The 13,570-nt window shown below is 39.1% G+C and overlaps 1 protein-coding gene across 4 annotated transcripts in view; it reads right to left on the bottom strand.

Moving 5' to 3' along the window:
- Positions 1 to 2,034: 2,034 nt before the first annotated feature.
- LOC137521712 (voltage-gated potassium channel KCNC1-like) overlaps positions 2,035 to 13,570 on the bottom strand; it is a 215,176-nt gene continuing 203,640 nt past the window's right edge. Inside the window, exon 4 of one of the 4 annotated variants that reach the window (XM_068241358.1) lies at positions 2,035 to 2,866. In XM_068241358.1, the coding sequence (XP_068097459.1) occupies positions 2,730 to 2,866 (137 nt within the window). In that variant the 3' untranslated portion in view covers positions 2,035 to 2,729. The remainder of the gene's footprint in view (positions 2,867 to 13,570) is intronic. The other 3 variants (XM_068241360.1, XM_068241359.1, XR_011022182.1) reach the window with 3 other exon arrangements.

The raw sequence follows: 13,570 nt of genomic DNA, 5'->3' as shown, positions 1-13,570 counted from the left end.
CCACTAACCCGTAACACACAGACAGGTCACTCTAATCAACAATGACTCCAGTTTGTTAGTTTGTGTATCTGTACAAGTGTCGAAAGGACATTAGATTTTAAGCTCATTCTGATAAGGGAATTAATGTGAATGATTGTGTTAACGCCGTAAAACTTTGTAGAAAATTAGTATATTAAAGTGAATTAAATCAAATTGCAAGATATGGGTTACAGAGAACAAAATAGATCCAAAACATAAAAGTGATGGAACGTAATAAAAAATTTGAAGAGATGTAAGTTGGGGAAGTTTATGAGTGGAGTACAAACCTGTGCAGCTGCACAGATCTGTGTCCATTAGGGTGGCATGCCAGAACGCAGAAAGAGCCCCTGTATTTTAAATCAAGTGTTTGAAGGAATAGAATTTTGAAATGGTCCATCTATGACTTACCATATTTTATTAGGATGCATTGCTTTTCCTATTTTTATTTGTTTTTGTTTTTTTTATTTAATCAAACTCTACCAGTCTGATGCTGTTCCATTATGCACTGGCTGCCATGCGTTCAACTTTAGGGCAAACAACATGGCCAAACGTTCACTTCCTTCTCTCCTTCTTCTGTTATCCAAAGTCCTACTAATATCCAAAAATCTAGAATGAACCAACAGAAGACCAAAACCCCTTTCAAGGCCATCATTTGTGAACAACAAAGGGTGAGAGAGATAAATTAGTCATTGGAAACAGTAACTCATTGTCTAAAGTTCAGCAAACACACACCAGGATGCTGGTGTTCAGAAGTGGAAATGCCTCCTAGAAGTATAACTTCGATTTGAAAAACAGCAGAGTATTCACACAGAGAAGCACCTTCAGAATACTTGTCTAATGCAAAATATTCCATAACGTACACTCTTCCAATTTACATAGTGCCTTTAAGGTACTCATCAAAATGGCTGGCTAAATTTATACATTGTCAGATTTTTGTAGTCTGGAAGGAAAATATACCTTTTTTTGCATATAACATTAAATATCATTGTTACAGTATAACATGCAAACACATGCTGGCTAGGAAAATGCAATCTTTAAATAGTATTTTAACTTTTTTTGTTTTGTTATAACTTTCCAGTTCCTTTTCGTATTGTTATTTTTCTTTTTGATGCTTTAGTGCATCTTTTGGCAGAATTCTGCCTTTCAAATAGTCAAAGAGATCAACACATTCTTCACTCATTTCCAGTGCAAGCCACTTGTATATAACCTCAATTTAAAAAATAGATGAATCCATTTTTTCAGTCCTTTTTCTTCTTGGCAGCCAACATTATTCCAAAAATCTTTATCCCACCTGTATGGGAACGTCGATTTGATCTGTTCTTGATGGCACGAACTGCTTTTCTCAGTATTTTTCCAACTTTTCATGACTTTGTTGTAGATGCTGTTTTGTGTTTTTTTTTCTTTTTTTAATTTATTACGTTTGTATTTGTTCTGAAAATCAACGTTTCGGAAAAGCAACATTGTATCTAGGGGAGGAAATCAATTAATTCACAGTGACGGCTTCCGCCTGCATATATCGGACAAGGACAGGGCTCTCTTTATAATTTTCTGTGTGAGGACAAACAAAAAAAAAGAAAGGAAAAAGGCAGGAGGGAAAAGGAAAAAAAAGTAGAGTAGAAAAGAGTGTGACAAAGGGAGGGCGGGAAAAACGAGAAGAGAAAAGGTGAAACAGAAAGGGAGAGAGAAAGAAGTGGACTCAGCTTTCTGACAAAAATGAACCACCAGTCAATAGAGCCATGCACCAAAAAAATGAATATCTAGCTATGGGAATGCCACTGTGTTACACTACAATGTATACACTTTCAATCAGTCATTTTTAGGAACATGCATGCAGTCAGGCATACTTTTTATTGCTTGCAACAGCAGATCATGCACTGAAGTTGGAGATGTGAGTAACACATATGTGTATATATGTATATATGTATATATATATATATATATATATATATATATATATATATATATATATATACGTATACACACACATGTATATCAGTTAACCTGATTTATGGCTCACTTAATCCTGAGATTATGGTGGTGAGGAGTGACCAGGAAGCACAAAGCAGCTCCATAGAAATAAGATCAAGGTTTTAATAAAGGGAAGAAAGAGATAAAAAATAAAAAGGGCACCCAAAAAAGGAAAAAAATATGTATTGGAAATAAATATATATAAATAGATATATATATTTAGAAGGGTTTCAACAGCAGTCATTCTTTTCCATATATATATATATATTTTTGTTTTTACCTTTTATGTCATTTTTGCCTTCATTTTCAAGAAGGAAATAAATAATTGTATTACTAAAAAAACTAGACCTCTGCATTTCTCTCCTCCCTAATGAGACCTCCTTTTGGTGCTTCTGCTCCTGTAGCGGAAGAGCCTTTTTCTACTCCACAATGGCATCCTCCTGGAGCACACCAATCCCGTTCAGTCATGGAAGTCTTTTTTTTAAATATATATATTTCCTCTGCAAAGTGCAAAATGTTTTTTTTTTTTGTATTTTTGTTTTTCTTATTTTAAAAGCCAAAGAATTTTTTTCTTTTTTTCTTTTTTAAATATATCTGCATATAATCTATATTATTTGTCAACCTGTTAAAAAATAATAAAATTTGTTAGAGTCTGTTATTTTTTTGTTCATTTTGCCAGTGTTGATGTTTGTTTCATGTTTATTACTAGTTTATGTTCCCCTTATCGGCTGGTTGAGTCCACGCTATAAGATGGAGGGGATGGGAGAGCGCGGGCGTCTCGCTGCAGTTGGTGACCCGAATGGGGTGGAGATAGGAGACAGTCTGAGCGTGTTTCCACTCATGCCAGCTATGCTGTTTAGACTCCGGGATTTTTCATAACCTTGATATCCATAAAGGTAAATGAAAAAAAGAAAAAAAATATTATGAAGCGCAACTTGTTTCGTCCAGAACCTTCGGACAGGGAAACGTCATACAATAATAGCCAAATCTGGTACTACTCAGAACCACAAGCCCTATATATTCCAATTTCCATATATAGTAGCCATTATCTTGCTTGACTTTAGGTGCAATTTCTATGAACAGGTCAGCCATCCCCTAATGGTTTAATGACTGCACTAGTTTTCAGTATTTACACTTTTTTTAATTACATTTTTCACTTTCACTTCTTCACTTTTTTTGTATGTCAGCTGAAAAGTTACACTGACTTTTTGGAGGACCAACAGACATTTTGCTTAATACTATGATTAATTAAAAAAAAATGTGTGTTTTAATTTATGCTTATTATTTTCTACTAAATATTTCAATCAAAGGTGTCAAAAGTATGAGATTTAGCCTAAATTTAAATATTACGTACAAAACAGAGGAGGGGCCGCTACACTCACGTCATAGTACCAGGTGGGAGCAGGGAAATCAAATGCAAAGTCCAAACAATAGCCAAGGAAGGATGTCCCGCTACACCAAATGGTTGGGAAAAGTTTTATTTGTGTACTAGGATGTCGGAATAAAGATTTTTTCACTTTTCCCAGCCATTTGGTGTAGCGGGACATCCTTCCTCGGCTATTGTAAAAATGACGTGGGTGTTCTGCATGATCTCAATGCAACTGACTGAGTGTGAAATGGCCATTGATCTTAAAAAAAAACAACTTAAAAAGAACCAGAGACGAAGCACCCTCATGTATTTATCTTCTTGTTATCAACTTTGATAAAATTTCCGACTGAGCATTCAGTCTAGCTTTGCCCCGTAAAGCCCCATAGACACACTCAACAGCCGTCTTTTAAGCCTCATCTACACGAGGCAATGTGACTTATCAATCGAGCCGCTGATGCCGCTCGATTGATAAGATCCGTCAGGTCGGATTTTGCCACCGCCAATTCCCTGCTCGTTCCCCACGAGGGGACAATGGCAGGGAATCGAGCGGAAGATAAGCGGCGCTGGTGGGGGCGAGCGGGGGATCGAATCCGACGCACGGCGCGGGCGAGCGGGGACGTGGCGGGCACACGCAGGGATGCGGAAGAGGCAATCCGGCGGCTAATCGAGCCGCCGGATCGCTTCGTGTAGACGGGGCTTTAGGCTCTCACAACTTTTCTTGTGAAACACCTAAAAAAAAATATCTTGCTATTGTTCAAGCAACTGATAAGACTGATAAGAAGTCAATCCAAATGTTGAATTGACTTCTAAGTCTTATCAGCTGCTTGAACAACAGCAAGAGATTTTTTTTAGGTGTTTCACAAGAAAAGTTGTGAGAGCCTAATGCTGGGGATACACAGTACATTGTTTTTTATCATTCGAGCCGCTGATGGCTCGATTGATAATTTCCGACGTGTCCGATACCCTGCCGGTTCGATTATGCGCTCGATACCGGCGGGTAGGACAATAGAAGAAACGAGCGCAAGATAAGGAGCCGCCCGCGGGGACGAGCGGGAATCGATCCGGGCACCCGCGGGTACGAGCGGGAACGCGCCGGAATCTATTGAGCGGCTCGATACAGGGTACAAAACGTACCGTGTATCCCCAGCATAAAAGACCACTATTGAGTGTGTGTATGGGGCTTCATGATCATAGCTGAGTCAGTCTTCTGTGATGTCTTTTCAAGGCCAAGCCTGCCCCCTTGTGGCTCTGCTTTCCTGCTATGTATTCTCTAAGCAGGAAAGCAGAGCCACGAGGGGGCAGGCTTGGGCTTAAAAAGACATCACAGAAGACTCTGCTATAATCATTACGGGCAAAGCTAGACTGAATGCTCAGTCGGGGATTTTATCCGAGCTGATAACAAGAAGACTGAGCAGTGAAAAATGAAACAAAGAGCAGAGTTGGTGTTTACTGTCATGTTCCCATTGATATGTAAACTAAAATACACGAGGGTGCTTCGTCTCTGGTTCTCTTTAAAAATTGTAAAAAAAACTGATTCAGTGTGGGCAGTTGTTACATGATCACCTAATATCCATCAGCTAATCAGAGAGCTGTATTCTTGCAAGTTTTCTGATTTGCTGTTTGCTGGAACTCCAAAACTTGAGCTGCTAAGGTTAGGCTTCTTGCACTCTATGCAAATTGCCTAGCAATGCTTTCGCGTCACAATGTAGCTGAAAATTTGCATTGGCACATATGCAATTCAGAGAAGAATATGAAGGCTGCCATATTTATTTCCTTTGAAACAATACCTGGCAGTCCTGCTGATCTACTTTGTTGCAGTAGTGTCTGAAAAACGCATGCAGCTAATCAGATCTGACAATAATTTCAAAAACACCTGATCTGCTGCATGCTTGTTCAGGGTCTATGGCTAAAAGTATTAGAGGCAGAGGATCAGCAAGACAGCCAGGCAACTATTGTTGCTTGAAAGGAAATAAAAAGGGCAGCCTCCATATCCCTCTCGCTACAGTTGTCCCTTAAATTTTGTGTTGCATTATGCACAAGAATGGGTCAGAAAAATAACTGTATGCATATAACTTTAAATAGAATGCCTGTACATGCATTAAAAGTGTTTGAATTGAATGGGATGCTGGAAAGAAGAATGGTTTTTTAATGAATGCAAAAACAAGTAGCTTTAATAAAACTTTTTTCTACCATTTACATTTTGTGTATTAGCACTGATTTTATTTTTATAAATATAACAGGCTGCAATAAACCTTCCTTTCCTTTAGTTGTTATTGATGACTATTTATCAGGAAAACAATGCCTTAAAGGGATTCAGAGCTCAGTAAAAGTAAAAAAATTGTACAAGCCTGGGGCTTTCTCCAGCCCCATCACTCCCACGCCGCCGTCCCCGGATGTCAGACTGGCTCTGAGTGACGGAAGTGCGGGGACCCGGTACCGGAGCTGCAGACATCGGAGGACGGCAGTGTGGGAGGGATCCGAGCGGATGGGGCTTGAGGAAGCCCCAGGTATTTATATTTTTTTTTACTTTTACTGAGCTCTGGTACACTTTAAATAAACTGTGGCTCCTCAAACAACATAATTCACCTTTTTCACTGTTCTAGTGATCAGATTGCGATTTTAATAGGCATTTAACTTTCTGCCACATATTCAGAGTGAAAAAAAAATCATAATATTTAGCTCATTTCCTATTAAGTATCATTTCGTGACAAGCTGCCCATGATCTTCATAATGACTTTTGGGATTACTTTTCCAAGGTCATTAAGCTGAAGTCATCATATTAAACAACCAATTAGTTTGAATTTTTTGTTTTTGCCTTATTTTCTTGGTTAGATTAAAATAAAATTGCTGTGGTGGAAAAATCCTTTGTGTATTAACCCATTCTCAGTCAGCCATTATTACATATTGATCCCGTTTAGGATAATTTCACCTACATTTAGAGACGGACAAAGGCATATGTCCTTTGCTTGGCATTACATTAGCATATATACTGCCTCAATACTAATGAGCCATACTGAGGCCCAGTAATATATGGGGCGTTTTGTATTGTTATTTGCATGTATATTTACAGGCGGGCCCGGATTTACCTCACAGGAGCCTATAGGCACAGATGTCCTGGCACCTTAGACTTCACCCTCCATGAACCTACAAACTCCTCCTGAACCACACCACAAATGTGCTGGCTGGCCCACCTGTCCCTTCTCCCTTACTTCCCTTGTCCATCATAGGTAGTTACAGATATCCCTTAGCACTAGGTAGCCAAAGGTACCCTCAGTATTAAGTAGCAAGTGGTGCCCTTAACTGAAGGGAGGTTGCGTCAGTGGAATGCCAAGAGCTGGGTGATTAGGTGGGAGGAAGGCGCTCGGGGAGGGGATTGGGCACCTTTCCATCATCAGGCACCTGTAGGCATGTGCCTACAGTGGCTTATGGTAAATCCAGTCCTGTATACAGGGGAGTCTCTCATCCAATCAACTGCTTTGGCTTAAAAATAACCAGCTGAGAATGAAAATGATGAACACTGATGAACCTATTTACTGCTGCTCAGAATTTTAGAGCTTTACTTCTTCCCGACCATCTTACGCTGGTGGGCAGTGGGAAGGTGGCGCCCCCAAGGCCGCCTAACGCATTCTTTGGTTAAAGGGTTGAAACATCTTCTGTTACTAAAACAGCAATACTACTATGTCAGTAATGTCAAAAGTAATACAACAATTACATGACATTTTGCCAAAATTTTTGCAATTATGGCCAATTGGCCATATAGAATTACAATATGGAAATTCAACTGATTTCCCGTAATCCATATATGTAATCATTGCGTAATTTTGTGTGGAATTTAGCGGTTAATAGCAGAGCCCCCATACATGTTATCCTCTCCAAAATTGTGACAAGTCAAAAAGATCTTGTAGTTTTTGACAAAATCAATTTTAAAAATGCAAAGAAAAAATGGTTTTTAAACTCAGAAAAATTATAGTTTAAAAATATTCTTCCATTGCATTTTTAAAATCGATTTTCTCAAAAACTAAAAGCTCTTTTTGACTTCTTTCCCTTAACATATGTAGCAATTGTGTTGATGATAGCCTGTATGGGGGCTTTACTATTATGCAATTATGCAAAACTTTTGCATTACGATTTCACATTGTTAATGTAATTGGCATGGACTCAGCGGCAGCCCCAGGACTGTTCCACGCCGTGAAAGGCCTTCTATGCGGCTAGCAGGAGATTGCTCTGTTGGTGGGGAGGAAAAGTGGAGGGGGGGGGGGATCACTTGTGTGCTGAGTTGTGCAGCCCTGCAGCTAGGCCTTAAAGCTGCAGTTGGCCATATTAGTAAACAGAAAGGCCTTGTCACTAGGGGGTTTTAACACCGCGGTCCTCAAGCGGTTAAACAATAAAAATATTTCCATCAACCTAAGAACTATCATCTTTACACTTATTTAAGGGAATATGAAGTGAATTTGAAGCGAAAATAGACGTATGATATAATTAATTGTACGTATAGTAAGCTAAGAAATAGAACATTAGTAGCACAGAAAAGTGTCTGATATTGTTTTCAGTACAGGAAGAAGTAAGAAACTTCAGTTGTTATTTATGCAAAACAGCTTTTCTGAGCTCTCCGACAACTTGGGTTATTTGCTGAAACACTCATACATCAAAGAAACTGTGAGAGGCAGCTTCAGATAAGATTTTACTGCTGGGGAGTTCAAAGGGTCATTAACCCTGCTCTGTTTCATAGTTTAAAATACAGTCTGTGGCTTGTACTTGCAAATACGACAGAGTGATGCAATGTTCTAAAAAGAAAAAAGCTATATAACTGAAAATAATATGTGACTCATTTCTTTACTACTAATGTTCTAATAATTATCCGTACTACACATATAATTCATTATATCATTCGTTTTTTTTTTACTTCAGTGTCACGTTAAAGGAGTAACTGATAAGTTATCCTATGTCCCAAAAAGGCAGGAAATGTCAAATGACATGTTTTATGCAGTGGGAGAGGTAAAAATTAGCATTTACGGTAAATACAGTTAATGCAATAAAAGTTTTAAAATAATTTATGCAGGAATTTTGATCCTTGCAATGGATCATGCATTACAAAAAAATATACATGGGATCCGGTATGAAAAGAAGACATCTTGTTAAAGAGGAACTCCAGTGAACATTTTACTGTTGGCAGGTGATGTAGCTGCTGCATGGTTTTTGGCAGTTGGAAACAGCTGTAAACAGCTATTTCCCACAAAAGTTCGAACTTTTGTTGTGGGAGGGGTTTCACCACAATATTAGCCATACAGCGCCCCATGATGGTCTGTTTGTGAAAAGGAATAGATTTCTCATGTAAAAGGGGGTATCAGCTACTGATTGGGATAAAGTTAAATTTTTGGTCGGAGTTTCTCTTTAAAATACACTCCTTCTGGAATCTTATCTAATGTAAGTTGATGATCGTGTCTTGGTTTCCACTTGCAATATTTAAACTACTTATAGTTTTTACTTTTAATCAAATTCTTAAATCTCTTTTATGGTCTCTCTCGAGCTTTTTACTAACATTGTAAATTCAAGTTAAATGGTTTCTTTAAAGTAACCATAGCCATATAAGAATGTCAAAATTATTTTAACAAAATGAAATGTTCATATGTTCATTTTCATTTAGACCCATTCAATGAATTGTATTTTGTGTTTTATTTTTGAATTATATTTAATTATTTAGAAATTATTGGTGCTTTCCAGCTAGAATATGCCACGCTAGGTTATTTTGGCAAACGATGAATAAACAAGGCTTTGGAAGAGACATATATTTGGCTGTGATGCTTCTGAGTAGTCAGTCTTGTCAAATAACATAAATATCATCATGCAAAAACATTAAAGGTAGCAACACAAGCATGTCAGAATATAACCAGCTTTTAGAATTTAGTTTAAAGCGGTTTCATGAATTTTGTCTTCGGATGGTAATACAATGTTCTGATTGCAACACTAGGCTCAAACTCTAGCCAGCACAAGGACCTATTTCCTCACCTCCTTGATATGAAAGCCAAGCTACAATAATACATCACCACAAAGCTTTCTCAGCATTCATATGAAGAAGTTATTGATAATAGTCAACAGGTGGATTCATTGGGCTCGATCTACCAAGATAATTTTGCTCATACTATCTTGACTGTGTCTATAATAATAAAGGCTTGGTTTATGTAAGGAGATAGACAAGAGGCAGTGTCAATTGATGGTATTTTCCCTTCAAACATTCAAAGTTCTGCACATGATTGTGTATCTGAAGTGAACACGGATTAAGGTCATCGGTTTCCACTGACTGTCTACTCTAGTAAACAGCTTTCTAGTGTATGACTAGAAAGGGTGTTTTTCAAGCATCAAAGTCCTGCTTGCCTCTGCTTCTGCCTGGAACAGCCTGACCAGGAGGGTGAAGGGAGGACCATGTGTTTGAGTTTTACTGGACTCTATGGAGCAGAGTTTAGGCATTGTCGACTGTTGAAGGTTTCTAGCTGCAGACTGGAAAATATCTGAAAAGCTCCAATCTAGCTGCTTTCCATTGAACTGGTAAATACTGCCAAATGACAACTGAACCTGCCAGGGCACTCTCTGAAGCCAGAGACAAACTCAGCTCAGGTATTTTAAATGCTTTTATCTGCCTACACCCTAACGTGATTGTATTATAATGATAATGATGATGCATCACCACTCAGATGTGAAGGTCTTTTGAAGGAAGGTTCTCATAACGTTCACAAGCCAAGTTCACTTTTTTTAAATTAGATATATGTTTCAGATGTTCTTTACTACAGTGGCTTGTATTTAGTAACATGGTATCTAGAATCAGATTGTTATGGACAACATAGACTTTTTCCTTTCTTGAAGTGATGCCTACAAGTTTCATCTTACACATAAGCTTCATGAACATCTAACATCAGAATAGATCGTGCCAAAATAGCATGTGTCTATAGACATCCAGTGGATGTCCCTTTATCAAAGTTTGCAGTCAGATAGACAACTGAGTGACTCTTGTAGAACCCAAGGTGGACCTAAGCACCATGTCTGAACCTACTTCAGAAAAAACATTATTGGCTGAGCTATATTTTCCCAGCTGATTGCTTTTGTATTCTTACAAGATAAGGCCACCATGGGAGAATTTCTGCTGGTCTCCTTCCAGCCATGTTCTCAGGAAACAACATGCACACTTGGCTGAGAGGAGAATGTGAAGGTTAAACTGGCATCATAACTGAGAAGAAAAGATGGTAGTCAGGTGGCACATTTCACATCCAACTACCACCTAATGTCTAAAAATGGGTTAATACAAATCCAGGTAATACTAACAGAGCATCTGAGAAAATTACGTATTCAGAGGTTACCTACAGTAAATTCTGCATGTCTTAAGTTTTAGTATTTCCACAGACTGGCACAATGGCAAAATAGAAGACAAACTAAAGTGAAATGTGGAGCTTCCGTATTGCTTAGTGAAGCCCATTACCTCATTAATGATACTACTAATAGCCGATCGGCTACATCGGGCACCCAACTCACAGCCGTACAGCTACAATTTACATTGTGGTCTTGTTGTGCGGCTACAAAGGTGACCCCAAGTGAACTGCTTTGCTTCCTGATGTCTAATCGTAACCTCTCTAAAACACACTGGGGTAGATTTAGCAAAACTGGGTCAAGGAAAATTGGAGTAATACTGGAGCAAAACTGAAGCAGTTACTCAGATCAAGGATTCTGATAGATTACTATGGGCAACTGCTGCACTTTTGTACCTGTATTGCACAAGATTTCCAATTATCCTAGCACTAATTTTGATAGATCTGCATAACTGCCCTTTCAAAAACTCTAACCAACAAAAGTTTACACTCTAAAATAGTCAAATATTGGTAACTGATATTCTACTTTGGTTATATCTCATTGCCAAACAATTATCCTATCCAGCTACTGTATGCACAGCATTAGGGCTCGTTCACACTAGGGGCGTTTTTGGCCTTTTTTCTAGCACAGGTGATTTTTAAAATTGCTCACAAAACGATTGTGCAATGAATCTCTATGAGAAGGTTCATATCAGCGCGGTTTGTGCGCTGTGCGTGCAGCAAAGAAGTGCATGTACCATTTTTGGGGCGATTTTGCCTCAATGGAAGGTAAAGGAAGGAAGGAAAAATGCAAACGCTCTCAAAAAAGCTTTGTGTAGCGATTGCGTTCGCGTTTTTAAGAATAAATACATTGTATTTATTATTTTCCGGGTCAAAGAGTTCACTTTCTGACTTGCGTCAGGAAGTGAATTACAAAACCGCTGTGGAAAAGCGCTTAGAAAAGCGCTCTTACCAGAAACGTAGAGCACAGTGGAGAGCCAGGAGGGGAAAAAAGCGCACAAAAACGCAAAATGCTTGCGTTTGCGCTTTAGGTGTGAATGAGGCCTCAGCAATGATAGTCATTTGGGTTATTTCTCTGAGAAAAATATTCATTGATATTTCACTGAAGGTAACCTATGTTTATGTACTTTATCATATTGGCAATCACATGATTAATATAGTATGTTACAAACACATCAGTCTGTCCGTACATGGCAAGCAAATAATGGACTTTCTGAAGGTACCCTGACGCCATATGCTATATATTTATACTCCAGGAACCATATGAAATTACTTTTTTCACCTAGGTGATATTTTCTCAATTTGTAAATAAAATGCATTTTAAACCACCAGCAAGCAAGAAAATACTGAAACTAATTTTGAAAATACTTATTAACCCACTTTCTGGTACTTTTTTCAATTGCAAAGTGCAGAAAATTATTTTAAATACAAGATGAAAAATGATCTCCTAGGAGAAAACGCTGGAGAAAAAGCTAATTGCATATGGGCCCAGGAGAGGTTATACAGAGAGTTTGGAATGTTGCTCTAGTGATGACACCATGGCCTTCTTCTTAAAGGACAATTGTAGGGAGGCTGCCATGTTTTTTTTCCTTTTGTGCAATACCAGTTGCCTGGCTGTCCTGCTGATCCTCTGTCTCTAATACTTTTAGCCATAGACCCTGACAGACCCTGACAGGGGAGTAACTAGAAATCCCTGGGCCCCCCTGCAAAAAAAAATCCGGCCCCCCCCCTAGGGCCCGGTCAGCGGGCGGGCAGCAGCGGCGGCAGGCAGGTCACATACCTCTTCGCCCCAGAGGTCTCCCATCAGTAAGTGCTTCATGTCACTTCCTGTGTAAACAGGAAGTGCCGTGAAGCTTTTAGACATCGGAGACCTCCGGGGCGAAGGAGGTATGTGACCTGCCTGCCACCGCTGCTGCCTGCCCGCTGTCACTAAACATTGCAGGAGGGGAGCGCTGAGAGGAGAGCCCAAGGTGAGGGAGGGGGGGGGATGTCCCCCCTCCCCACCGATCTGTGGCCACGCTCTCCTCTTATGTTGCGACCCCTCCTGCCCCACAAAAGTCCCTGAGCGGGCCCTAGAGGGGGGGGGGGGGGCGGATTTTTTTTTTGCAGGGGGGCCCGGGGATTTCTAGTTACGCCCCTGTTAAGGGGGAAGAAATATGGCAGCCTCCTTATACCTCTCCCTACAGTTGTCCTTTAAAGGATACCACAACTGAAAAAATTAAAGTTGCAGTGGCTAGGGAGGGAGAGAAAATTAACTTTTCTCCCAGGAGGTAAGGGGTGTATGCACTTATCTGGGTTAAGCAGAATAATGTGCCTAAAATCTTACCACATAATGAGTAGAGCAGAGTGCAATTAATTTCATGCTATGCATTACAGTCTACTCATCGTGGGTAAGACCTTAGCACGTTATTCTGCTTACCACAGTTTAGTGCGTACACCCCAAAAATGTATTTTATCAGCAAAATAATTATTTAGCACCTAACATTTGAAAAATAACTAAATAGTAGATAAAATAAATACTAAACTTTATTTTTTAGCTTACTGGGGGCTTAAAACGTGTTTTAATTAACCCTTCAGCAGCCAGTTTATTTAGAGGCTTGCAAGTGCTTCAGGTCAATTTATTTTAGCACATTTTTTTTTATTTCTTATTTGTTATTATTTCCTTGCTTTTAATTAGTACTGCTCTAATTTGTATTTATGACCACTTGTCGCTAGGGGGCAGTGTGAGATAATAAAAAAGAGGACTTCTGCTTTCATTTTCTATATTTTCTGCTAGTAGAGAGACATAAAAGCATTTCAAGAATTTACAGCACAATGAGTTCTGCCAACTGAGGTCAAAAGCAGCGCACTTATCTCAAAC

Source organism: Hyperolius riggenbachi, chromosome 6 (assembly GCF_040937935.1).
Source record: "Hyperolius riggenbachi isolate aHypRig1 chromosome 6, aHypRig1.pri, whole genome shotgun sequence".
Classification (NCBI taxonomy): Eukaryota; Metazoa; Chordata; class Amphibia; order Anura; family Hyperoliidae; genus Hyperolius; species Hyperolius riggenbachi.
The sequence above is the reverse complement of the archived record's forward strand: the minus strand, read 5'-3'. Positions and strand labels throughout refer to the sequence as shown.